Source organism: Echiichthys vipera, assembly GCF_963691815.1.
Source record: "Echiichthys vipera genome assembly, chromosome: 20".
Lineage (NCBI taxonomy): Eukaryota > Metazoa > Chordata > Actinopteri > Perciformes > Trachinidae > Echiichthys > Echiichthys vipera.
This window is the reverse complement of record NC_139845.1, coordinates 9,168,546-9,195,714: the sequence shown is the minus strand read 5'-3', so window position 1 is coordinate 9,195,714 and position 27,169 is coordinate 9,168,546. Positions and strand designations below refer to the sequence as shown.

At 41.1% G+C, this 27,169-nt stretch overlaps 1 protein-coding gene across 1 annotated transcript in view; it reads right to left on the bottom strand.

Annotated features, from left to right (window-relative positions):
- Positions 1-2,069: 2,069 nt before the first annotated feature.
- LOC310962433 (protein O-mannosyl-transferase TMTC2-like) overlaps positions 2,070-27,169 on the bottom strand; it is a 59,112-nt gene continuing 34,012 nt past the window's right edge. The window contains exons 3-12 of the mRNA XM_083934898.1: positions 21,537-22,371; positions 20,699-20,813; positions 19,897-19,982; positions 18,646-18,830; positions 18,410-18,488; positions 16,485-16,606; positions 13,606-13,687; positions 10,581-10,695; positions 7,635-7,698; positions 2,070-3,566 (exon numbers count right to left, since the gene is read on the bottom strand). Coding sequence (XP_083791024.1) covers positions 3,357-3,566; positions 7,635-7,698; positions 10,581-10,695; positions 13,606-13,687; positions 16,485-16,606; positions 18,410-18,488; positions 18,646-18,830; positions 19,897-19,982; positions 20,699-20,813; positions 21,537-22,371 — 1,893 coding nt within the window. The 3' untranslated portion in view covers positions 2,070-3,356. The remainder of the gene's footprint in view (positions 3,567-7,634; positions 7,699-10,580; positions 10,696-13,605; positions 13,688-16,484; positions 16,607-18,409; positions 18,489-18,645; positions 18,831-19,896; positions 19,983-20,698; positions 20,814-21,536; positions 22,372-27,169) is intronic.

Sequence of the window (27,169 nt, the reverse complement as noted above, 5' to 3'; positions counted from 1 at the left end):
AACATGTTGAGTTTGTGAGACCAGTCTAATTAGTGGTTCCTCTCAGAGAGCTGTCCCTGTTCGTGTGTGTGTGTGTGTGTGTGTGTGTGTGTGTGTGTGTTGTGTCATTAGAGAGTGTGGCATTGATCTTTTCTGTCTCTAATGAAACCAAGACGAGGTGACAGCACTTGGGAGAATCTACTTCCGTTCTACATTATCTTTTAACATTTGAACGCACAGAAATAAATATTTGGGAATCTCAATTAAATGCAAACTAGTTCAGGAAGAGTCCACCACCGCTACACGTACATATGTACTCTTCTCACTGAATATCTCTTTGGCTATAGTTAAAGTCCACCACAGAGTATTATTTCCCTTTGCCTGTGGTCTCAGACACCCCAGCTTTTGGTTAAATACGATCGATTTTCCTACGCTTTATATTGTGACTAATGCATTCCTTACCGAGTTAGACTGCTTTGTCTGTAAATGACTTTTGGGATACTTAACTCGTTTTAAAATCACTCTGTGTCATGCCAGTGTGGGCAGATGAAGGGGGGTTTTCTCCATGGATTGAATCCGCACAGAGCGTAGCAGCAGAGGTCTCAATGATCATTGTCATCCAGCCGATCTCAGCAGACCTCCAACGCTTCGAGTTCTGTCAGGGAAGCCACACTCCGTTCATCCGCCCACATGCGACACAGAACTGGATTTAAAATGTCTCTGGAAGGGAATTATTTGTTCATGCATGGCAACATTGTAGTCTCTTTGGTATAACAACACAGGTTCAGTTTGAGGCAGAAACCTTTAATTCTACATATTGGGTTTTGATAAAAGCATGGAGGGGAAAAACTCCTTTTTGCATTTATCCGTGTTAATTTGAATACAGCCTTGGGGTCTGTGGGACCCCAAACAACACGGGAGGGAAGCCAGTGTCCATAAAACAGGGTTAGGCTTTCAACAGTGCTCTGCTGCTGCTGCTTTAAGGTTGCTGTAAGCACTTGCTGACTGCTGCTGCTGCTGCTCATGTCGAATAGGGCTTTTCCCAGCAGTCATTTTGACTTGTCATAGCAGGAAATGTGCAGGTGTAGTTAATAACATTAACGAGCTCCCCTGAGTGGACGCAGCCATCGTTACTGTTATCAATTACACCTGTGATTTTCCTGCTGTGACATCTGCTTGTTATGTTCTGGACCCAACTGGGTTTGTGGCATATTTCAATTTTGTTTGATTCCTGTTTTAGGGAATTAATATAGCTCACTAACTTTGGGTCTTAAGTAGTTGATAATATTCTATCTTGGCTTTAGGGATGTTTTGCACACAGCCCACTCACATCTTTCCTGTTATATTGGCCTCATGAATCTCTGCTGTGAGACGCAGATGGAGGTGTGTGCTTGCATGGAATGACATAAATAAAAGCCAAATATCAATTAGGCGCATACTCGGCAGACTGAATTTACATTGTTGCAAGGCACAGTGATCCTGAAGGACACCGCACTGTTGACATCAAAAGTCCTGTTTTTATTATGGAAAAATGTTCACTTGTCTTTACAAAACACAACACGTTTTTTTTCCGGCTACACATTTTCTATAACTTAACCAAACATCACAATCATCAAAAACACCTAACATCATTTTTTTAAGAAGCTCTCTCTGTCGCACACAGCCATTCTGTGACAGGAACCCCAACCCGATGTCCCTGAGCAGAGAGAAAAAAAAAATACACATGTAAAAAACAATTGAACGTAATTGTCATGTTGTCTGCTGTAGCCTATCTAAGTGGAGAAATCAGAGAGGGCGGGCTACTGTGACAGTGACAGCACAGTGTTGGCTTTTTCACATAAAACAACGTGTATTAATAAATTAAGTTTGATCATTTGATCACATGAAATAAAACATCATTTGACATGAGGAGCATGACACATTTCAGTTCTTGCTTGGCACGAGAGGCGAAAAGACTCAGTACAAGCTTTGGCAACGGTGAGTTTAGTTTTCATTTGTACAGTCACAAGCATTTACAATGCACCAGGTGCAAACAATCATCAGTGGCTCAGACAACAGAACGTGAATTGGCTATCCGTTGTGATTTAACCTGGTCTTTTAAAATGGTTGGAGCGATTTATTACACAGCACTGCATCAGAGGGTGGTACCTGAAGGTCTCTTAGCACTGGCATGCTTTTAATATGATACATTTGCTGTTTTAAGAGTCAAGTTAAAGGGGAGAGCACCCTGAGCGTACATAATCAGGGTTTAGTTTTGTTTTTTAGGAGAAACATATGATGGACAGTTGAACAGAAAAAGGATCCAAATTGATGCATCAGAGCCAGAGATAGTCTTTTTTTATTATTATTATTATTTTTATGCGCATTGTTCTTTTGTCTCAACACCTGGTGCCTACATTACCCACAATGCAACTCCCCCACTGACAGAAGGGCAGCTAGTATGTTTCATTTGAATTGGGAAGTCAGAATATCCGAGTTGAGGACATTTTAACTGGAATGTTCCCTTGAAGTCAGGTTTCTAACCACGGAATCCAAGATGGCTGCTTTGAGTGTTAAAAGTAGTGAAAGCTGTAGTAATGTACTGTTTATTCAAACTTCTGTCTTATTTGAGTCTCATTAAATCAGTTGTAAACACAGTACGGTCCAGTTTCTATTTGTAGACCTGTGGCTATGGTGTTTGGAAGCACAAAATATTGCATGCTATTGCATCATTAACTGGTATTGCTAACAATAGTAGCAGCTAACCTCAAGCAGAGATGAGGAGTGGGCTAAGGAGGTCTGGAGAGCTCACTTCTTTCTAACTCAATGTTTTTGGACTTTCAAACTTGAAGTCTCTGCAGCCACAAAATTCTTTATCTAACTTTTTTACACATGTGCAGTACTTCCAAAGACTTTAGGTGTAAAATCGTTTGAGTTCCCCTTTCACACAAACCAGCTGGCATCATTCACCCGTAAGCAGAAATCATTATTTAAATACTTTTGCTACATCCTGTTTCAAATGAAGTGCTTTAAAACATAACCAAGTTATTTTAATGACAGTGAGACTTTGTTCTCAAGATTCTTTTTTTTTACCTATTTGTCTAACTGAACATGGCTTCATAAAACGTAATAATAAAAGGTAACATTAGTTGCTTGAGCCACCATACAGCACTGGTGGTGACGTATTATCTGTTGAACTCTTACACCCTTGATTCCCAAACATGCCAGGCCTGTCTTCAGCAAGCATCACTGGCCACATCTCTGAAGATTTTTTCACAAGGGTTTGTCTTTCCCGTCTCGTAGAGAGCTTTTAGCGTCCATTTCTTTCATATCCTGTCCTGCTTCACTCTCTGAAGGACACACTGCATCATCATGAAGGGAACAGTGTAGCAGCTCTCTCAGTTCAAAGATCGCTCTTCTACATCCCGCGCCCATGCTTTAATCCTGAGTCCTTGCCTCTCCATGATGTTCCACAGCTTGCGCAGATTGGACTGGGTAATGACATCATCAGGTTTGAGCTGGAGCGCACGCAGGTAGTTGGCCTCCGCTTCGTGAAGTTTTCCATTCAGGTGGAGGATGGCACCGAGGTTCATCAGAGCAGCAGGGTACTAGGAGAGGGCAAAAACACAGTAAGAGAAAGGGGGCAGAGTGGTGCATAATGGCATAATGACAGTGAGTTTGAGGATTACAGGATTACTTTGGCAACTGCGTCGACCTTGGATTTATCTTTCTGGACAATTTTAAACTTGCCCTTCTCAATTCTACATTTCACACAGACAATTGTGTGACACATGCACGCATTTTCGGAAGCTTGCCAGGTTTTTTTTTCTATGGACGGGGGACTAAGGCAAAGGCTCTGGTGAAATTTTCTTAAGGCTTAGAAATTCAAATATGCATTAAATTAGCCCTAATGCAATCTCATAACACAGTAACAGGCCCGACCGCGGACAAGAGAGTGTCCTTTGATAGTGCCACAGTGAATTAATAGGTAGCTACAGATTGTCTATGGGTGTGTGTTTTCTATATGAATATACACACCCATTTAGAAGTGCCTTTCTGGAGTTCTATTTAATAAAATACCATCTTTTGAAGTGGCAACGTGAAACTGGTCAACAGCCGTGGAAATCGACAAAATCCAGGCCACAGACATGACTCACAGCAAGCCATAACTAGCAAACACACCCAAATCTCATCCTAAAAATCGTCGGCACCTCATCCCCCAGGCCTGGCCTTGTTCCCAGGCCTGCGTCTTCGCTGCATGACATATGGTTAGCAACTTGGCAACTGCTTCACAGCTTTTCTCTCCCCGAACACAACAGTTCATCTCTTCTCAACGCTGATATTTCTCTCGTTTACGTTTCACTTCTCAAGCGGTGTTAAAAGACGAGTCTTGGGAGTGGGAGCTTGTTTTTCTCACCTAATGTAATAAGTGAACGCTAACAGAGCTGGGATGTTTCAAGTAGTGGCTTTGGAAGATGCTGGAGCATGAATTAATTAATGCAGATTTACAGAGAGAGGAGCAGTAGTGCGGTACTGCTACCCCATTTTCAGCAGGGTTGGCTTTTCTCAACTAGTGTAAGAAATGAATGTATCAAGCAGATTCATTTCAAAGTGCTCCAAAGCCTTGCTCTGCTTTGTGTACCACTGATGGACTCTGTGAGCAGCCGAGACATGCTAAGCCAGATAAATGAGAGCCCCGTCGCCATTCCAAACAACTGCGGTGATATGCAATACACAGACCGAGTTAAATTTTTAGAAATTGAGCCTTGCTTGTGTTCTGTGTACAGGAAGGCAAGCAGAGAGTAAGTAAGTAATTCATTTTTTTGCAATTTCTTTTGACTGAAACAATATATTTCAGAAGTTGGGTCGGTCTTGCTGCAATACACTCACAGTGTTGAAATGGATGAAAGCTCTCGAGATGCACCTATGAGCTACAGTGAACCATATTATCTGGGGTCCCCGCCATCATTAAAATACTCTCACTTTGATAAATAATTTTTGTCTGTGTTTTTGACACAAAAAAAGTTCAAGAAAAATTCTTATTACATCTGGAATTTTACGGATATGCAAATCCATGCATACCTCCAGCTCCTCGGTTTAACTTTCCGGCTGTTATGTATAAAAACAAACTTGAAATCAGATTGCGGCTGCATTATTTTTTACTTGACTTTTGAAGAAAACTTTCAATTAAAAATGAAGTGTGTTTGGTTGCTCTGTAAACAGATACACCAGTTTCTCTTGTCGCTGGATTTCTGACAACATAGCTCTGATTTGTCATATTAGGGTGTTACCACGGTAACCACAAGTGTCGCCAAATAAACCAGGAATGAAAACTAAAAATAAATTATTCCAATCTTAGATTATCATATCAACCTTTTTCATTTGAGAAACTAATTAGTAAATAGGCTTATTACCCTGAACATTTTCCAGAGTAAGTAAATATAACCTATTCTGCTCATTCACAGTACAGCATTATATGTGAGATTAACCTCTACCTCAGTGGTGTAATAAAGCAGTTTTTAGTTTGTGTGTGCAAAATGAAAGATTCAAGTTGCACCTTTCTCTGAAGCACACAGTCATCTCCTTTCCTAACACGTAGAGCAAGAGCTGAATCTTGCATGACCTGAAAGCTACTGGATTTAGTTGATATTTGAGAGATTGTCATTCATTAAGCAGACATGTGCAGGGAAAATGTCAAAGACATGAGGTGCTTTACCTGTGACAAATGATAAGAGAGGCCCTCAGCGTGTCTGAATGTGCAAATGATGCTTACACACTGTGAATTATAATGACTGTGACTTGTCAAGTCTTTCTTACAAAATGAAATGTGAATACTAAGCTTTCCAAATCAAAATGGACAACCAGTATTCTTATCTTCAATGGATTTACTCAGCTTTTAAGGCTTAAATAGGATATAAACAGACAGGCAGACTTTATCTAAAAAGGGGCTGATACTTTAAAGCAGTGATTCCCAGCCAGTACTTGTTCCCACTGGGGTAGATCTGCTGTTGCTAAGGGTATGTGGAAAAATTGTCAAGTAACTCAACTAATTTGAAAAAAATGGAAATATGCACTGAAACACTAATACGTTGCCAGTGAGAATGTGAGAAAAACCGAGAAACCTACCACCTCAAATCTGCGGGCAAGACAGCTGTCTTGAGTTTAGACATTGATATCTCCTCAGTGGCTGAACAGATTCTAACATTCAAACTGCATTTTAAACGTCTATCTCCCTTTGTTTTTGTTTTTTTATTTAAACTGGGAAGATAGCCCGTACTAAATTCTTACTATGAGGACCCTGAAAACATAGGGATGATTCCCACGAGAGGTCGAACAGTTGGCTGAAAGTATGAATGAACAGCTGAAGTAGTAAGCGTAAAGTAATGGCTAAAGGGTTGAAATAGATAGCTGAAATAACCGTAACAAATAAATGACCGAAGTGGTAATATCTGTCAGTAAGAAGACATGGATGGAATAATTAGCTAAAATAATGGTTAAAATAGTAAGCTTAAAGTACTAAAGAGTCGAAAATTATTAGCTAAAATCATGGATGGATGGTCCAATTAAACAACGGGAGCAGCCTTAAACAAGTGGCCTTCACTAGCTTAGTAGCTTCGAGCCAGGCTTCATTTGGTCCACCTCGGCTCCACCTTTTTGCCAGTTTTTGGCTTAGCCAGGAGCAGGCGGAGTCATGACACTGCCGAGATGGCGATGGCCGGAGCCATCGAAAACCTATGGGTGGTGTCATGGGGAAAACGTCCAATTTTTTCATGGTTTGCTCCCATGATGATTACTACGTCTACGAGAGGTAGTTGCCTGACAACAAACGGAAATATGGGTCGTAATAAGCTGCTTGCACAATCAGAAGGTTTTGGCCAATTCAAGAAATAACAGTACAAATGCAATCTACTTAAGTATTGGTTCAACTGCATGAAAGCCTTATAAAATGAATCATGTTACATCACATCCAGGAACATAAGGGTGGTGTCAATGAAGGGGTACTCACCCTACAGCCCTGTCTGATGACGTTAACAGCAGACAAAAAAGAACACTGCTATAAAGGGTGTGGCAATATAACACTGGTTACTCCAGTGAAGTGCATTATGAGAATGAAGGTCTTATCCTCTCTGCTGCGGCAACATAAGTCACAGAGCAGACCGCCACTAAGCACACTAACATGACAAATGACTGCAGGAAGCTCCTTCTAGGTCTTGTCTGAACTCAGAGGGGTTCCTATGACTCTACCTCTCTCAGTTCCTTTTCCTTTGAAGTGACTGATTGATACTTGGCAGAAACAGGATATAATAGCCCCCAACTTCCTCAAATGCATGCGCTGACATCAAGAGACATTATATCCCTCAAGGCTTTGTCTATGATGATCAAGTATTTACTCTGAAGCTGAAAATGTGTAAATTCAAGAACAGGCGACGGTCACCGCTGAAGTCTTCTCTCTTTGGAATCTGTTGTATTTGCATAAGCACATTAAGGCACCAGTTCACAGCCATGAACTGCACAGTTTGCATTATATATTCTCGGTTTGCCAGGAACGGCAGTACTATAATATAATGCCAGAATGATGGGTAACACGTAGCATGTTGGAAATTGAATTTACAGTGCAGCCGTGTGTGTGCATTTCCATGATAAGTGCTAACAGGCCCACCAGTCCAGGTACTTACATCTGGTCTGAGGCTGGCTGCACGCTCATACTGCCTCTCTGCTGCCTCATTAAGACTGGCCTGCCTGGAGAGAAAGAAGAGAGAGTGAAGAGAAGAGTAAGAATCAGTTTATTTTATTATACGCATAATTTACTATATATTCATTCATGTTAAAGCAAGTCTTACATTTCTGGCATTTTTACTTTTGTAATCTTAAAATGCTCCTAATAAGCGTATAGCACATTAAAATGTAAGAATATAAGAAATCCACCAGGTGTTGAAACTCAAAAATATTAAATTCTCATATATTTCTGATAAAAGTATGACCAATCATTTTATTCAGTCTGAATAAAATGATATGCCGAGCTTCCTGCCTGTCATCCGCTGCTCCGTTTTACTTGCGCTGCTCCTGCTGCGTTCCAGTGCCATGCGAAGTCCAAAGTTTCAGACCTCCAACTAGGCAAATTGCACTGGAATGCCTCCAAAAAACCTCTTACTAGCAAATTCAGGGTATCGAATTTTGAATTTGAATTTGATAGTAGGAGGTTCCACTTTGACAGGCAATCCAGTGCACTTTGCCAAGTTGGAGGTCCGAAACTTTGGAACGCAGCATTTCTCTCTCACTGCACGTCGGGGGAGGAGGGAGCGTCAGAGGTCAGGCAGGGGGAAGAGGGTGAGACTTTTGAAGGAAGTGCTGTGAGACATGCAAGAAAGGTAAGAATTGCTTTAATATTAGATTGACCTCACTAAAATGGTCAGGAATCAAGCACAGTACATCAGATTGCACCCTCTTGCTTCTGTGCATTACTGTGCTTACTAGCAGGTGAAACTTGATAGTTGTGACCCAAAAGTGCTTATATGCTTATATGCTTTTACGCAGATAAAATCAGTATAACTTTGTTTAGTAGAATTATTTTCAGATTTCTCCTGATTCAGTTAACCTCATACATTTATCCTGGTATATAATATTATTTTCTAATGATCAAATTGTGAGTGTTATTATTACTTATTAACACATAATTGTTTCACAGGTAATGTTTTTAATCTGTAGATATCAAATCCCTTGGGGCAATTTGTAATTATCTTTAATTACAAAACAATACTGTCATTAATAAGAAATGATATTACTTTCTGCTCCCACAGACAAAGATGTTTCTCACCAAGCTGAAAGCATGGACTTATTAGTATTCAGAGACTACGGAACAAATGAATGAGTTCATCATGTAACATAATAGCCAACAGGCAGTACATATCATTATTCACTGCAGCAAGGTTGAAATATTTTTTTTATTTAAGCTTGTAAAATACTGAAGTATCTCATAAATGGAAACAATGAAACCTTCTGTACCAGGTGATTAATTTCTTAGCTGTGTAATAACTGTGATGAGGCAGTTTACATTTTTGTGTTGGGTCATTGATTTGCACTGTTGGGACTTCCTTTAAGATGATGATTAGCTCACTGTCCATTACACCTTACTTGGTATTTATCAGAGCATGATGAAGAGAGATGGATTCACCAAACAGTCCTCCCTTATATGCTGCAGCTGGATCCATAAAATGTGAACAGTTAATCTGCTCCATACATACAATCTTATCCAAAGAGTGCATGAACCGGACTTTGCAGTGCCAAAGGTAATAAAGTCAAGGAAACCATTCTTTCCTGACATGGTAATTAATATTTATAAGACTGTGACTCAAGTACAACATGCCTTGAGAATCCATGCAACACTTTATCAGCAATTCACTGGAGTCCGTGACTGACTATCATAGTCATCATCTTATAGCAGACTTCCTTTGTTTGGTCAAGTGCTGTAGAGTCAATACGATTCAGGAAGTCAGGCAAAATATGGAAAGCAAATGCATAATGGTTTAACCCAAAACATGTACAAACTAACTGTTTTATAGGAACATACCACATACCAGATTACCAACACAGTATGTGATTCATAAGAGTTGCTTGGACATAAGCCTGATACATGTGAAGGATTCAAAGGAAAACCCTCCATTAATCTGGATTATTGGGTCGTTATCATGTGGTCATTCAACATTTGTAGCTCACTTTTGTTATCAGTTGGGCAGCTTGAGTTTTATGATAGTTAGGTTTATTTCACACCAGACCACGGAAATCAGACAAAAACAAACTACAGACACCAACATACCAACACAGCAACAACACAGCTAGAAAAGAACAACACCTGGCCTGAAAAGGAGACGGATGAAGCATAGCTTTTAAATTTCCATACCCCTTTAAATCCAGCTAATGGCAGTTGTGTGTCACTTTATTTCAAACAAATCCTAATCGGTTTGGATTTATGTCAGTCATTCTCATCTGAGAATAACCACTTAGACTACGATACAGCAGAATGATCTGTCATTTAGATTTAATCTTTTTCCTTAGCCAAACCCTGAGACTTTCAACTTTTTTTACAAATCCGTTTAGATGGATGCTCTAGTGTAGTAATGACTCTTCCAGATATGTAGAGCAAAAAGAATTGAAGGCACATCGCTCCGGTATTTCCTTGAGTCGCTGGGAATAGAATTTTCAGTCCCCTTTGACACATTTTAAGACGTATACGCAGTCTGTGTACATGCTTGCCAAACTTTGAGGGAAAATCTTTCTTTACAAGCCCTGGACTGCAACATCACGATGATGGACTGAAACTGCACTGCTGTTTATATATGTAATACATAATAGCTTTTATGACAGCGATTTCCATAGAGAGGACATTTACTATTCTATAACGTTCATAAAATTTATATTTCAAAGATGGTTATTAAATGGCAGTGGTAAAGAATAAACCCACAAATAGTGAAAAGGCACAGCAGCAGAGTCTGTGAATACAGGAGTTCAAAAACCTCAACATTTCGGGACATATACGAGCATTCAATTTTCTGTACTGTGTGTTCTTTTTTAAAGAAGGGAAACTCCACTTGCAAGCGGTGTTGTGTGTCAGCAGTTTAGCCAACCTGAGCATGTGAGCAGCACTGAAGACCACATCAAACTCTGAGCTGTCCAGCTCTGCAGCTCTCTCCGCCATCTCTGCCGCCTCGCCAAGACGGGACTGCTCCAGCAGAAACTGACCTGAGAGAGGGAAAGAGGACGGAAGAGCATTTATTTATAGGGGGTAGTTGAAGTTATGTTCTAGTGGTATGGTGTAAGGGATGGCAATGTCAATGGCTATTGGTTGTTTGGTTGGGTGGTTACCACTTTGGTCCAGACTGAAATATCCCAACAACTATTGGATGGATAAAGATGAATTTTTCCAGAGATAAATCACAGATTAGAATTTCCCCAGAGGATTAACCCCAATGACTTTTGTGATCCCTGCCTTTTTTTCCCCCTCTAGTGCCAACAAGTGGTTGAAACTTTTGGTTTTTAAACTATCTCTATTAAAATATATTAACATATATCCACATCTTCTGGATTAATTGACACAAAGGTTTATACAGATATTTGTGGTCCCCAGTCCTCATGACTTTGGTGAGCCCCTAAGCTTTCCGCGGTGCCAAGCAGTTGTTCAGGGTCTCATTTCCACAGTCAGAAAAATGTCCCATTAGACCGAAAGGCCAATTGTCAGACAGCAGCCGCATTGCTCCAAAGGTTATTATTATTATTGTTATTATTATTATGCTGAAATATATCATTTGATCTGATCACCCTGATATACTACCCTAACCTTATCCAATCTCTCCCCTCATGTCTAAACCAAACCAACCAAAACAACAAAGACAACCAGAGGGCAGAGCAGGGTGGGTCATGCCTTTGCCATAGTAGGAAGGTCCAATATTGTTATCCTGCTTAATAATCAGCTTCTATTTGGAAGAGTATATAGTGTATTTTGGAGAAAAGGTGCTTCTGAGCAATGTGTGTTTGTTTGCAGCATAACGGTCTGACATAATGGGACATTTTTATTACTACTGGGGCCCGTTGGAACAATGGGTACTCCCCCTTTTCCACCATGAAGTTGACATATTTGTTTTTTATTGAAATTTTGAACTTTTTTTGTTTTATTGAAAACTGTTGAATTTCTGTACCAAATTTCCTGCCAATCCATGTCCCCCTTCAGGATGAAGTGTAATATCTCGGGGATCCCTTGGCTTTTCATGTGGCACCATCATCAGGTCAAAATTTAATGATCATAAAATGTTGGCATGGTAAACAGTACACAGGCTAAAAAGGAGCATTTTAGCATTGTTAGTGTGAGCAAAGTGATAGAAGTGGCATGAGGAGACAGGGAGGAAAGGGGGAAGCTTGTAGAGACGCTCTGACAGATAAAGATGGAGATGGATGGGGAGACAAAGGAAGATGAATGGAGGCAGTGAAAGAGAAGAGCGTCGCAGGAAATGCACCAAGGAGGCAGAGACAGCAAAGAGAAAAGTGAGACGGTGAAAGGATTGTTATTTTGCTCTGCGACGTTTGAGAACACAGATGAGACGAAGCTATTTCATGCGTTTTCCTGTGGGAGTCTGGCCACCTGGTGCGGCACCCAGAAGTGCCTGCCTCAGCGGCTATAAATTAACAGCCGAGCGTAGCCGCAGATGTTACTGAATGTAGGAAGAGGGGAATGTGGGGAGGTTCCATTGGGGTGTGTTTCTATTGGCTTTTCTTGTACTGAAAAGCTAACTGCATTCCCCTCAGTGCAGCTTCCAAAAACAAGCCATTAGACACCAAAGCGGACTGTTTAGAAGCGGGTCATAGCAGGGACAGTTTGAATTAAAATGAGTTACTGCAAACAATGGCAGGAAAGGGGGGTCTTGTCTTAACTGTCACCCTGTGTTCTCGCTTCTCCGCACACTCCCATTTGTGTGTTTTCGTGTGTGCATCCGTTGTGTTATAATGTGGAGAGATACCATCACTCCTTACACACTCACACCTGGAGCTCATCCAGAGAACCCAGGAGAGCTAAAACAGCCAGATGTGCGATAAAGGAGGGGACCGGCCCAAATAAACATCACCTATAGCAAGAAGCTACAAGATAACGTTGAAAAAGAGAAAACAGCCAGATAGGCAGAGAGGGAGAAAAAAAAGAGTGTAAGGGGAAACAGCTTGGTCCAAAGACAGCAACGCACGCCTCGCCGGGGACCAGACTGAACTCAAACCGCGAGATATCCAGCGCAGAGAAAGTACCAGGAGGAACGGAAATAGATAAGGAAGAGGAGAAAGGGACAGCGCACAATGGTGCTTTCAGAACAGATTTCATTTCCTATGAATATCCTGAAGATAGCGACGCGGAGCAGCAAGGAGCCTGTTTCTCCAAACTGATATAAAAATACTGCATTAACAGCGGCAAAGGCGGAACATGGTATCACGTTTTTACTCTCTGTTACGAATGGTAAACGGTGCATTCTCATCCCGTCTCCTCACTTACAGATAGACATAGCATACATGCCTGTTTGTACGTGTGTTTGCACCATCTGCAACACCTCAAACAGCTCAAACACTTCCAGTAATGCTGCAACAGTAAACGGTACATTTCCGCTAATCTGGTGCAGGGATTACTAAAACACGTTTTTTTTTTGGGGGGGGGGGGGGGGGGGGGGGGGTATTGAAAAACAGCAGGGTATTCGACACTTCCAAGTAATTAACACGCTGCTTTGATTCTTTCCAAAACACCTCTCAGGTTACATGCGCTACGAGCTTAGATTCAGGGTGGTTTACAACATTAGTTGAAAGAGAACCTGGAGTGTTTAATGACTCTGAGTCAAAGGGTGACAATACAAAGTATAGGTCTTGTATAAAAGAGTCTAAAGGCCTCTGCCTAATAATCATCTTGAGTACAGCTTACTGCAGCAAAGCCTGATCATTACAGTAAAGCCTGTAAGGGCTGCAGAGCGAGGTTTGGATTATAGGCAATCAGGCATTTTATAGTTGCCAGAAAAATACTTTAAATTACACTATATTATCTTGTGTCCTGTCCCATATTTTTATCATTCAGTTTGTGCTTAAATGTTTGTCATTTCTACACGGTAAACCCTTGGTATATCGTCTTACCATAGTGCATGTAGCAGTTTCCTTTTGTCGGGTCTAGTTGAATAGCTCTCAGATAGTACTTCTCTGCTTCTGTCTTCTGCCCCTAAAATGGAGAGGAAGGAAATCACCGATTACACCCGATCTTCAAGATCCAAATGTTGTTAAATGTATAAGTAGATTTTGTTTTGTTTTGTTATGGTAAAATACACACTTCGCTACAGTGTTGTTATAGTCATTCCCAATGCAGTGAAGGGACAGAGTAGCTGAGAGCACCTGGAAACACTGACCAATCAGAGTGCACTGGGCTTTTTCGGAAGGAGCGTTTCAGACAGTGTGAGAAAAATGTGTTTTTGGACATAAATGCATGTAATGTTGTTCTAGCAGTACTTGTATTTTATTGTAAGTAAGTTATTTTTAATGCATCAGTTGAAGCATGATAACAGCACAAAACTGATGCGCATAAAGAATACAGCACCCCACCTTTCATGACCTTTACAGACAAAACTTCCATGGTGAGAAACATATTGCATCTGTGTGCATTAAGCTCCGTTTCTCCACTTCTTTTGTTTCATGCGTCAGCGCTGATTGCTTCCATATTGCCAATGGACTTGCCATGCAACAAGAAATGAGAGGACTAGGCCTATAAGGTTTGCTCCATTAGCATTTTTGCCATGCCCGCAATCACTCTAAATGAATGAGCCAATATCGTGCCTCGATGGCTTATTTCACATTTTCTTCAGGCTCTTTTCTCTTTACATTCAATTAACCCTTTTCCCCAGACATGCATCAGAACTGAGAGTGGGGAGGTTCAGTCCAGTTAGGCTAGAGCGAGTCATCATTTCGTGGAAGATTTATGATAGGTTTAACGTTTTTAAAAGACTATTAAAGACACCCTTATGGTATGCTCTCCTGAACTGATTTATTGCTGTGTAATCATCTGTTTTTGCATTATCGAGCATCAGTGCTGAATGAATCTGGATACATGGCTGAGTTCAAATTCATAAATCTGCTGAGTGCTGACTGACCACAACTTTGCACACCACACCCTTCTGACTCCAGCAAGAGATCAGCAGGGTTCTAATGTTACACTACACTGACTTGTAAGCGCTTTGACCTCAGGACGACTGAGGCACATTAGTGGCTTTAAGAGATGCACTTGTTATTTACTTACGGAGGTGGATGGGTACAAGACTATCAGGTTTCTGCTATATTATTGTGTGTATTTAAAAGAAAAAGAGGGAGATGGACACTTAGAAAGTTGATGTGTAGTTATGCGCAAAAAAAACGCCGTACATCACTGTGTTGGGGTGAACCACAGTACAAGACTCCAGTTTGACCTTTCCTCTCTGTATCTGTATAGTCGATTGACTCCTGCAGCACCGCCAAAAATGTAGCTGATGGAGTGATTCAATAAGGAAGGAGAGTAATTGCATTATAAGCCTGTCCACTGGCCCATTGTCCAGGGTCCATCCAATCTCCTATTCCTTAAGCCCTGTAGTCGCGGAGGGGGCCCTCTCTGAGAGTCAGGGGCCTGCATGGATCTGCAGTCCTGAGCCTGAGGGAGCACAGCAGATGTCCAGCCACACTGGGCGAATCTAATCTGAACCTGTGCTTTGTGTGCCTGTGTGTGTGTGTGTGTGTGTGTGTGTGTGTGTGTGTGTGTGTGTGTGTGTGTGTGTGTGTGTGTGTGTGTGTGTGTGTGTGTGCGTGTGTGTGTGTGTGTTTGCTTGTGTGTGTATGTGTGTGCGCTATGTATCTTCAAATCTTTCAACAAAGAGAGGAAATGATCAGAACCAAGGTTTAGAGGCAGCTGCAAGTATGTAAGGCACAGCAGGTTGGTTTCCCCAGCACCCAAGGCTGTGGAAGGGAAGAGGTCAAACATCTCTGGAGGGGTTGCAAAGGGCACACAGTTCAACTCCCACATCTAAACTTGACTCAGCTGTGAACACATCTGTTGTCACATGAACGTGTTTTTGTTTTTATGGAACGGGAGAGGTTGTGGGAGGACGGGAAGTGGGAGTTGTTCCTGTAGAAAAAAAAAAAACCTTAAGAAGGGCAGGCTAACATCTGGAAGGACTCCGGGGACCCCATGTTTGAAGTAAAAAAAAAGGAAAAAAATGCCCCAAAAGTGCCCTCTAGGATGCCCTTCCAGTGGAGATAAGGTAATGAAGGGGCCTTCTAGGATGCCTTTTAATGGAGAAAATGGGACAAAGTGCCCTCTAGGGTGCCTTTTAACGGAGAAAACATGATGAAGTGCCCTATAGGATGCCTTTAAATTGAAAAAAAGTGATACAGTTTAGGCTGCCCTACATTCTAGAAAACTTTCCGCAAACTGGTGCCCCTGCACCGCAGACAGACACTTACATGTATGGATGTTAAAAAAGAAGATAATGTGGAACTCATGGAATCACAGAGAGAAAGCTTTCATCTACACCAGACATACTCCCTACGTCTGTGACCTTCAGACATCAGACATGAATTTACGCAGCTACTATTTGGCATCAGTTCTGGATCAGGGTCAATCCAAGGTCATGAATGCATCACACAGAAGAGTTTGTTTAGCATGCACCTCTCAGAGTCAGAAGCTCACACCTCATAATAATTATCACAGTTCTTCAGGCTCTGCAGAGGAATCGATAGGAAGGTTCGTCTTGCTCACATAAATCACTCAATATGCATTATTCATCCCTCCACTCTGCCACTTCAGATCCCCATTTAATTATACTCTGCCAGGTAGTTAACCTCCCAACTGTTACTAAGATAATGCTGTGAGTGTGTGCGTGTGCGTGTGTGTGTGCGTGTGCGTGTGCGTGTGCGTGTGCATGTGCGTGTGCATGTGTGTGTGTGTGCGCGCGTGTGTGCGTGAGTGTGTGCATGTCCGTGTGGGTTTCAGGACTTACAATGATGGACAGGAGTTTGCCATAAGTGAGGTGGGCAGGAATATGGTCAGGCTTGGCCCTGAGGGACTCTCTGTACCAGTAGCCTGCTTCTTCCAGTCTGTTCAGTCTCATGTAGGCCTCTCCTGAAACAGAACACAGAGCAGAAGTCACGATCAGTGTTTTAGGGTGTTAAATGATTAAATAACACATTAAAACTTCAAAACATTTCAAGGTAAGAGTGCTGCATAAAGCAGGAAGTGTCTTTAACAGAATATTTGCCTTTTTTAAGCAAATGTGTTTATAATGAATAGTATCGTTATAATGCATTTAAAGCTACAGTACATTGTAACAGATTAAAGGGTCTACTTTGAAATTTGAGGAGGTTATGTTTTTGGTTCGATTTGTCCGTTTGTCAGCAGGGTTATGGAAAGACCACTGGTTCCGATTTTGATTAAATTTGATGATGTGTAAGTCAGGCCAAGGAAGAGCAAATGAATCATGGGGCAGTACATAAATTATATTTAACTTTCATCAACATTGCGATATAGGGCATGGCTTTGGCGGAGGTCTACACTCTTAAAGTACCCTTTGAGTGTAATTCAAGTTACTTTGATTATTGGCACACTAGTTTCCTACAGCTATGCTGCCCTTTGTTTTATTTCAAACTTTTGACAAAATGTTTGGTAGGGACACAGATTTTGGTTTAAGGGTAAAACCACCTGTTTCAGGTGTTTGGCAATGGTCTCATACCTGCATACCTGCTTGTAGGTCTAGTTTATTTGTTAACATATTTGAATTTTATCATTTAAATAGTCCTACTTTCCTGCATAGATGAAAAGTTACTAATAACTAATAACTACTAAATCGATTTTATTCCTAATGTCTTCTTTATCCATTTTGAAAGTTAAAGTTTCTTCTAGTCAGACAAGTTAGTTCCCGGCCCGCTCAGCTGTTTTCATAAAACACGTCATAGCCGGAAGAAAACAGCAGCTTTGAGGAAGGCTGGAGTACAGCCGAAACTGTCAGCTAAGAAAAGGTAAGAGGGCATCCTTACCATATAATTAACTTGTCTGACTAGAAGAAACTTTAACTTTTATAGTAACACCGCTTCTAAAAAAAAAGCTTCTATCTTTTGTTTCTTTTTGTAACAGGTGCAGAACAGATGAACTCTGCCTCTTATACATAAGGTCACATTCCTCACATCCTGATGAATACCCAAATGTAGGGTAGAAACACAGTTTTCTCTGAAAGAACAATTGTTGTGTTTAAAACTCTATGAGACTGTGTTTGATCTGAGGACATGCTGTTGGCCCCGGGGGTAAAACAATATCAGTTTAAACAAAGAATTCCCGGGACATCACACTTATGTAAACACTGCCCTCCGTCAACTCCACCCTCCACCTGACTAAACACACTTCCCATTCTCAATTAGCTCGTCCGAGGAACATGTGAAGACATCGCCCTGCAATCCGAACTATGCTGTCAGGATGAGCTTCCAGTAATGTAATTAGTGTTACAATAACAAAGAGAGAGTTGTAATTTATTGCACGGATTAGCTTCGGTCCTCTGCATGAGGACACAAAGTCTGCACAGTGATGGAATCGAACAGGTGGTTAAAGTCCTCTGAAGATTTTTCTTGGCAGTGAATTAATGTCAATTTATTGAATTTAATTCAAAGCTCAGATAAAATGAAAGTCCTCTAAAAAGGAAACAAACATGTACAATTCGACACTAAAACTCAAGCCAGCTTTTTCCAGGTCTAGCTTTTTTTTTACATACATCATTAAACACGCACAATGTTTTTCTCCACAGTTAAATATATCAAATTGGTATGTTACCTCATCAAAATACTATTGCAAAGCAGGTGAACAAGGTAGTTATATTGCTCATCCTATAACTCCAGTTTCTGCATTAAATCAAAGATTAAGAGTTAAACAGTAACTTACCCATCATGTTGAAAAGGCTGTGTGGTGCAAACTGTCTGGGCATTTTCTGTACCGCTTCCTTATAAACAGACAGAGCCTCCTGAAGTGGAGGAATAAAAGTTAACTTAGCAAGTCCAGTTCCTGTTTACATCAGCATAATGCAGGCCCTGTAATTGACGAGGGACTACTTTGCACAAAGCAAACTTTTACTATCTGCACAGTTTCCTGTTCCAAATGGTTGAGCTTTAAGACCTAACCTCCTGCTGGCCCTGTTCATGGAGCAGTTTTCCCAGGTTGTACAGGCAGCTGGTGACGGAGCTCTTGTGGGCGTGGGGGTCCTTCAAGTTCTCATCCGGAATGTCGGCACAAGTCAGAAAGGTGCGTTTTGCCTCCTCCAGGTTGAGCTGGTTCATCAGGATGATTCCTGTGTTTAGGTAGGCCGCTGCGAGGAGGACAGGAAAATGAATTCAATGGAAGAACAAAATTTAAAACAGGATTAGAAACTGCTGTCACTCACATATTAATTGCTAGGAATTTTAATACACAGACTAACAATAGACGACAACTAAATGTAATTATTTCATTGTAAATTGTATCTTTACAGTACACTATAATACTTATAGTGGTAATTTAGTGTACTTAGTATATAACAAAAGATTTTAAAATATTAGTATGCTTTATTAAAGTGTAATTTAATTTCACTTTATTAAAAGTGTATTAAAGTGTACATACAAAAGTGCGCTTCAATGTAAGTTTATTATAAGTTGTATTTCAGTGTACTCATTTATTAAATTACAAATAGGTATAGTGGTCATGTAGTCTACTTGTGGAAAGTATTAAAGTGCACTTTAACTTCACTCTTTGTGTATTTAAGTGTATTTAATTATCCAGTATTTACAAAAAACTGCACTTTAGTATAAGTTTATTTTCAGCTGAAGGAGAACTTGAGTACACTTCAGTATACTTGAATGTGACAAAAAAGCAAAAAGTACAGTTACATATTAAATAGAACTTGGTGAATTCGCTAACAAGTATAACTTAAGTATAATGGTAAGATTTTTTCACAAGGTCATGCAATTATAAAGCCGAAAGGAGACAGGAAAGAGGTCAAAGGCTGATAAGATTACCATACCAAAAGGAAGAAACAGAGATAAATTAGGCTAAAAGGAGATGAAGCAAAGGAAGCATTAACTTATCAAGCTGAAGAAGCAGTCTGGAACCAGCCCTGCCCTGTCCTGTCATTAAATTGTCCTTGGTACAGTAAAAGACAAACCCTCATCTCACATGCGAGCACTCAAGTGTGAGATTGAATCTCACCATTTCACCGTCAAGCTGAAATAGCCTGAATATGACCCCCCAAAGCACGTGGTGAAAGAACATTTAATACAGCATTCAAATTGAAGTGGGCCATAGTAGTGATCCGATAACGGACCTTTAGCTCACATCTAATCAAAGACCCTGATGATAACCGCCGCTGCAAAATCTGAATCTTTTTCAAGTTTACTTACATGCCAGTGTTGGCCGACTCCCAATGGCCAGTTTGTAATACTGCAGCGCTTCAGAGAGCCGCTCATTCTCCTGCAGCAGCAAGCCACTAATTGAAAGAAAAGCAAAAATGTGTGACATTTTACAACAACATAAATCGTGTAACGGAGGATTTGTCTTGCTATTTTAAATCTGAGAAACCTAAAATCACAGCACGTTGAAGTGATGAGGGGACTTTGGGTGAAAGCTGAGAAGTAAAATAACAAAAACTGTAGCAGCTTCTGTATCCCTTACCCAGTACACCAATGCATAACCCCAAAACAACATTATTTGGTTTTCCCTTCTCCCTATGTTGCTTTGCCAGCTTCCTGACACACGTAACTTGAGAGGGAAAAGAGAAAGAAGGAAAACAGTGTCAGCATGAGAGTGAGAGACATGGGTCTGCTATGAGGTTTTGGCACCTTTGACACCCCGTGTTGCAGGACTGGAAGAGGCTCTGTGTCCTCCCACAGGCCCCGCAAACCAAGACTAATCAAATCAGAAGGTACAAAGAGCCACCAGGGACATACAAAGTTATTTCCTCTGTGACACACTCTTGCATCACGCTTAGCTCCAAGTCCCTTCTTGCTTCTCTTCGTGTCTATTTTTGTGTTTCTTTATGTTCTTCCTGTCTGTCACTCTCGCTGTCAGTATGCCTTCTCCCTTCTCCCTTTCTGCCTTTCTTGTTCTGTCACTGCAGTCTCAAGTGATGTATGGGAGGAAACAGAACCCACTCGTGTCAAGACTTCGGCAACAGGAGGGGGAATGGGCATCTTTAACACTCACAGGTTATACAGCATGTCAGCCATGTTCCCTCGGTGGTGCAGAGCATTTCTGTATGCCTTCTCCGCCTCCGCCATCTGGCCTTGGTTCTTCAGTACGTTCCCCAAGTTTCCCCAAGCTACAAGAGACGTGTCAAAAGTTGCACGTTCAGAATGGAAAAACACATTGTTGGTAATCAAATTGCCGTTGTTATTATCGTAATCACAAAAGCCTTTGTTAAGCTGTGTACATAGTATTGCTTGTGTTCATTGATGTAATGTTATTTCAAGATACTTCTGAATTTAATGTAACTATTTCAAATCAAGTCTTGCTTGAAGAAGCAGAAAGTTGTGTTGCTGTTTTCTTTATGGGCTTAGCTGCATTGCAGTTTCCCAAGCAGAGGTGCTGCAGTGTATTAAAAGAAAAAATTATGGGTTTTATTATATCCGCCAAGGAGTTTATGTTTTTTGGCTCAGTTTGACTGTTTGTTTGTTTGTTTGTCAGCAGGATTACGGGGAAACTGCTGGCCTGATTTTTCATAAAACTCGGTGGAAGAGTGTAGCATGGGCCAAGGAACAACCCACTACATTTTGAAAACTATCCAAATCACAGGGCGTATGCACCATTTTTGGGGAGAAAATCCACAGTACATTATGAATGTGAGATAGGGCATGCTTAGGCGGAGGTCTGCGCTCTCCGAGTGCCCTTCGGGTTGGTTATGAAACTTGTGTGTTTCATTTGCAAGAAAAAAAGGGAGTTATTTCATCATTTATAAGTCATATAATCTTACTTTATACCTGCTTTTGCCACGCAGAGATTTCAAGCAAAAGTACTGAGGTTTGATACCCATTTCTTCTCTTACCTTTAGCAGGATTTACACTAATCCCAGACTTGTAGAGATTCTCCTCATTGCTCCAGTCCCTGTTTCTTTGAACAGTTCTGAGTCCATTCAGAAGCACTAGTCCCGTACAGAAACACAAAAGTAAGGCTTTGCAGCGTCTAGTCCTCAATCTGACGTACAAGGTTCTTGCACCAGCAGCAACTAGTAAACAAAATCCTATACTGGGGATGTATAGTACCCTCTCTGCAATTACAAAACCTACATAAAAGAACAGGTTTGTAGCTGGCAGGAAAGGCAATGAGATGATGCCTAATGAAAATATTACTAGGTTTTCTGTAGGGGGCAGGGGCGTCCTTGGAGGGCAGTGGTGGAGTCCAGCTGACCCGTTCAGGGTAGTCTTTGGAGGCCCATGGTCTGTGTTGTGGTTTGTGTCAGGGGCATGGTAACCATTACCGTTGGTCATCGATTTTCCATTCATGACATGGGCTTTCCCATTGGTCTCCTTGGCTTTGGAGGTGGGGCCACAAAGGCCAAACAAACCCAAGATGATAAATCCACCATAAAAGGCAACGGTGTGAAGATTCCTCCAGTCGGCCAAGGACCTGACCAAGGGCACGGCGTCCATGGACCAATCGAAACTGAGCCTGTCAGGGCAGAGCAGCAGCCAGGCGTTGGCGACCGGCAGGTGGAGGAACGTTAATGTTCGAGTGAGAAAATGTGGCGAGTCAGCTGCAGGGTTGTCAGAGTTGGAGAAGTTGGGAGGCTTATTGCCCATCCAGTAGAGGCGAGCTGACAGCAGAATCACTCCCCAGGAAGCCAGCACGCCAAGACTCAGCAAAACACTGATGTTCTTTTTCTGAAAGAGAGGAGAGAAAGTCATGCTAAAGAAAAACACCTAAATCAACATCTCAGTCCAAAGGGGCTTAGTCAAAGACCCAATATTTTGCTCATGTTCCAGAACACCTGAATTTGTTTTCATTTTAGAAAGCTATTTTAATACTTGTCAAGTCGGGCATCTGGACCGAAGCCGATTCAGAGCAACAATTTATATATAAATGTATTGGTAGTCCCTGTGGAAAGCAAGTTATGAAGAAGGATGTTCAAGTCTTTCAGTATGAGCTGTTAGGGTTTGATTTATTAAGCCACCTTTGTAATGTATTATCCCACTATCCCATATAGAGAGAGAAACTGTGCAAAGCAAGCTCTGGAATGTTTTCGATAGCTGCCCGGGGCAGAAACCGCACTCACGTACAATTATACAGCTCTTTGTAACACTAGCATACTTCTTAATATTAAAATGCACCATAGCCAGAAACAACACTGCTCTGTTTGCATGAAAATAGTGAAATATGACATATTCAAACTGGGGAAGGACACATTGGGATTTGGACAGCTCGGTGCTGTCATGGGTGTCACTTTCAGTAAGCAACAATGTGACTGTTTATATCGAGAAATAATCATTTTAAAAAATGGAATATGTCATATTCAAACTGGTGAAAGACGCAATATTTTGAATTTCACATTTGGTCTCCCGACCTATCCTTATGTGTCCAAAAACAATGTATTGAGAATGAGAGGGGGAAAACAAAAAAGAGAGCGAGAAATCAACATTTATTCGCACAGATGTGACAAACAAAGATTATTCCTACAATTTTCCCTACATAGGTAAGCCACACTCCTCTCAGTTTTGACCGAGTTGAGGTCAACTTTGAAGTAAATTTGAAGCACGAGCGCCTTTCTCTCTAAGTCTTTCCTTGTTGTCAGGATTGCAGTGAGTGTGACTGGTAATCAGCTTAGGACTCATTGTGTTGGTATGTAAATGCTGTTTGCATCTCATAAGAGCATTAATTCTACAGCATGATCACCATTAGGTCCTCTGTCACGCAACACCTTTAAAACTAACTGTAACCCGCCAACTGGGTGTCACTGAATGGTCCCTTTATGAACTTTAAATCATGTTAAACCCCTAAAGGCTGTATTGATACATACTTGGAAAGAAACAGAAGACATTTGGTCGGTCCTTATGCATAAATTAGATTCAAAGCCAAAGACAAGAAGTATGTGATACTTCCAAGAACCAAAAGCATTTTTCATTTCAATGGACTATATAGATGTCTCAAAAGCCCTATTCGGACGGGATTAGTTCAATGTGGGGATGTGGGCTAAAACAGTCTTACCTCAGGACGTCTTTAATATAAATGGCAAATTCGCACAGGATTAAGAAATTCCTGTATTCTACCTAGAGTGTGAGGGGTTACTCCACACTACGTCACCACCCTGTGGCCATGTGCGTACTACGTAGCTTCCTGATATCACAAAATTAAGTAAGCATTTTTACTGACTTTCTCCGGAATAATTACCTACATTGCACATTTGGACAGGACTAAAACCTCTGGTAAAAATGACCTTACCCTAAGTCCCCACATTAAACGAATCCCGCCCGAATAGGGCTTAAGTCTGCAGTTTGATCACCGGCTTGTTAAATTACTTTCGTCTGTGACTGTAGGTGAAGGCCCTGACACACATGGGTGACTGTCAGCTGCCGGTCAATGTTGGGCCATTGTCGAGCTTCTGTTGCCTAGGTTTTTAGCAGTAGCAGGTCCGTTGGGGAGAGAATTCACTCTGAATGGAAGTTCACCTTTAGCAAATCAGTGCACGACAAGAGAAATGGAAGTAAAGAAAGAAACGGCTAAAGTGAAGGGGTTGTGAGATGTGCTAACCAGCCTCTTGAGTCAATACAGACTACCACTGTCTGCTGGTATGGACTCTTACTGTATTTCCTCTCACACAGAAACGCAGAACGCACATGCTAGTTGGCTGTCGGCTGTAGCCTCTGCGGCGTGTTCTGCAACTTTTTGGGTGGGACACAGGAAACGGGAGATGAGGCGGCAGTCTAGCTTTGTCCCCCACTAGTTCTTTGTTGTCGGTTTACTGTGTCTCGACGTTAATACTGAAGACAGTGGGACATTTTCTGTCTGGCAGATGCTCTCAGACATCCTCAATATCACCTTTGATCTTAAATCTGATTAACTGGTGTGTTTTTGCCAACATTAAGTAAACCTGATTTCATTTCTTTCGTGATTAAAATGAAATGTCATATGGGCTCACTGACTGGAGACAGCCAGACGCAGTCCCAATCAAAAAGTGCGTGTTATTCATGTCCCTAACAGAGTTTAGCTAATATACTCCATAACATCATGAGTGATAAGCACAGAGAAGCTGCTCACTTCTTAAATTCTGAGCCCATTTATTGTCTCAGAGCACTACTGATATGTAATATGAACTCTGCTTGAACCAGTCCGGGGGGAATGAGAGCTGTGCGCACACAAGTGCATGCTTTCATCATGTGAATGCTGTTTACACTCTTTGGTATCATATGGCAAGACAAGAGAAGTTTACATATTAGTAGTGATAGTATTTATCATTAGCATTATCATTGTTGGCTTTGATGTAACTGATAATCATCATCAGAGCCTCTATAAGTCAAAGTGTTGATCCAGTGTAGCCCTACTTTTCTTTTTATCTCTTAAGTGACTTTATTCTTCTACAGCAACAATTTAGACTCTCTTGTAAAAATCCGCTGTAATTTAATGGCACAATAGGAAGATAATAGCTATACAGAGCGCAAAGAACACGCTTTTATTTGTCTCATGAATAAACTTTTGAGGGAAATATTCCCTATCTTACAATGAGCACGCTTGAGTAAGCTTGTGCCTGCTTTCAGGAACCATGATGGAAAACACAAGTTATCCATAACAAACCCGTGTTAGGATTAGAATAAGCTGTTTAGCATTGACTCGCGTGACCTACTGGCTCTAGCTGATCCCTCCACATCTGAAATGTAAAAGCATGTTCCTTCAAGAGGTTAACTGAGGGGAGAGGTGAAGGCACTGTTAGTTCCGCAAAGCCTTTTGTCGATATTAAGATGGAAAAGGGCCAGTTCAAGGAGTTCAACATTTCTCACGAGCAATGACGAAGTGAAAGAGATAAAAATTGGATATTGATTTTGATGCTGAAAGGCAGTACACAAAGGATAAGAGAGCCTTTTACAGAAAAAGAAGGGCATGCTTATTGATGGATGAGCCCATATTGCCTGTCAAGGGAGGAAACTGTCGACGAAATCCAATTCTGCTTGTTATCAGAAGATAGGCAAATTCCCGCAAGAGAGTCATTTGTGGCATTTAGGTGAATGAGCTTCATTTTACTCTTCGCTGCCTTGTCTATTTCTAAATCGTTCCTTAATTGGCTTCCCGATCAATCACACAACTCAAACTGGAGCAGAGGCTGTTCCTGCAACCTTCATGATGCAAACCTTCATCATGCAAACTCAGCGGCAAATAAACGTAGGGTTTTTTTCCAGCCGACCGAACACAAGCTTTTTTATTAGTGTGATTTTAGAAGCAACAAGTTGATGAAGCAGGCATAAAGTGGAAGGATTGCTGGTTTTATTTCCTGTGACGCTCCGGTGCGATATGACCTTCCACTTAGTAGACTCTTCTGTGGTCAGTTGAAATTAGATCTTCAATAACCCAACAACCCTCTCACTCTCCATACTCAATTACACCCTTTAATTGCTCTAAAAAGCACTTTAGCCTCTCCACTGTTTTTCCAAACAATTCCAGCTTACCCTGTCATTCTATGGTTAGAGAAATATCAGCAGGGCACTATATTGACTAATAGAGCCCCTAAAATGAGATTTTGATAATTTCTTCTAATTTGTACACACATTTTAAGTTAAAAACAGTGGCTTAATTCCTCCAATTTGGGGTATCTGCTCTGGGAATTAACTTGGAAAACCCATCTAAACTCTAGACATTTCTTGAATCCTTCTCATGGCGCACACTTTGAATCCTGGCAACACAAGCACAGGTGTAACTAATCAAATTAACGATGGCCATGTTCAAGTGTTCCTGTAAGCTCGCACCAGCACAGACCTAATTAAGGTTATGAGTCACATCTGTGTTTGACAAGCCAAACTACTGCAACAAGAAAGGCCTGTATGTCTTTGTAAGTAAAACACATCAGACTAATTCCACCACAGTTGAGTTTACCCCTTGGCTTTAACCAGAAAATGAAAATAAATTCAGCGTTTTCCCCATATTTGAGGCTATTTTACCTCTTTATAAGTTATCAAATGGTTTGTTACACAGAACCAACTGAGAAAGCCTCATTAAAAAATATTCAAATATACCTGGCAGGTGTTTGGATCAACCATCAATAAAACTCTGGCCAAAGTGTATCATCGAGAAAATCCTTTGAAATGGCTTTTGGGGGAGCCCTACTTTTTGGGAATGTGAATGTACTGTACACATGCACGTGCATTTAAGAGTTATGTTAATTTCCTCTCTGCTATTCCTAACAGCTGTCATTTCTGAGCTCATCCACCATCTCTCTCTCTCACACACTCAGCCACACACACACACACACACACACACACACACACACACACACACTGAGGTATTCCTTCAGACAAATTTGATTTCTGAGTGCACATCTTTCTTTTTGATGGTTATTGGTTAAAAATTTGTTAACTTTGACGTCAATCAAAACCAATAAAATACGGCCAATAATGTTTCTTTTAAAATAGCGCTTGTAAATTACTTTCAAATGTGTAGCTCTGTCCAATCGTACACTAATCTTATTAAACTTTTTTT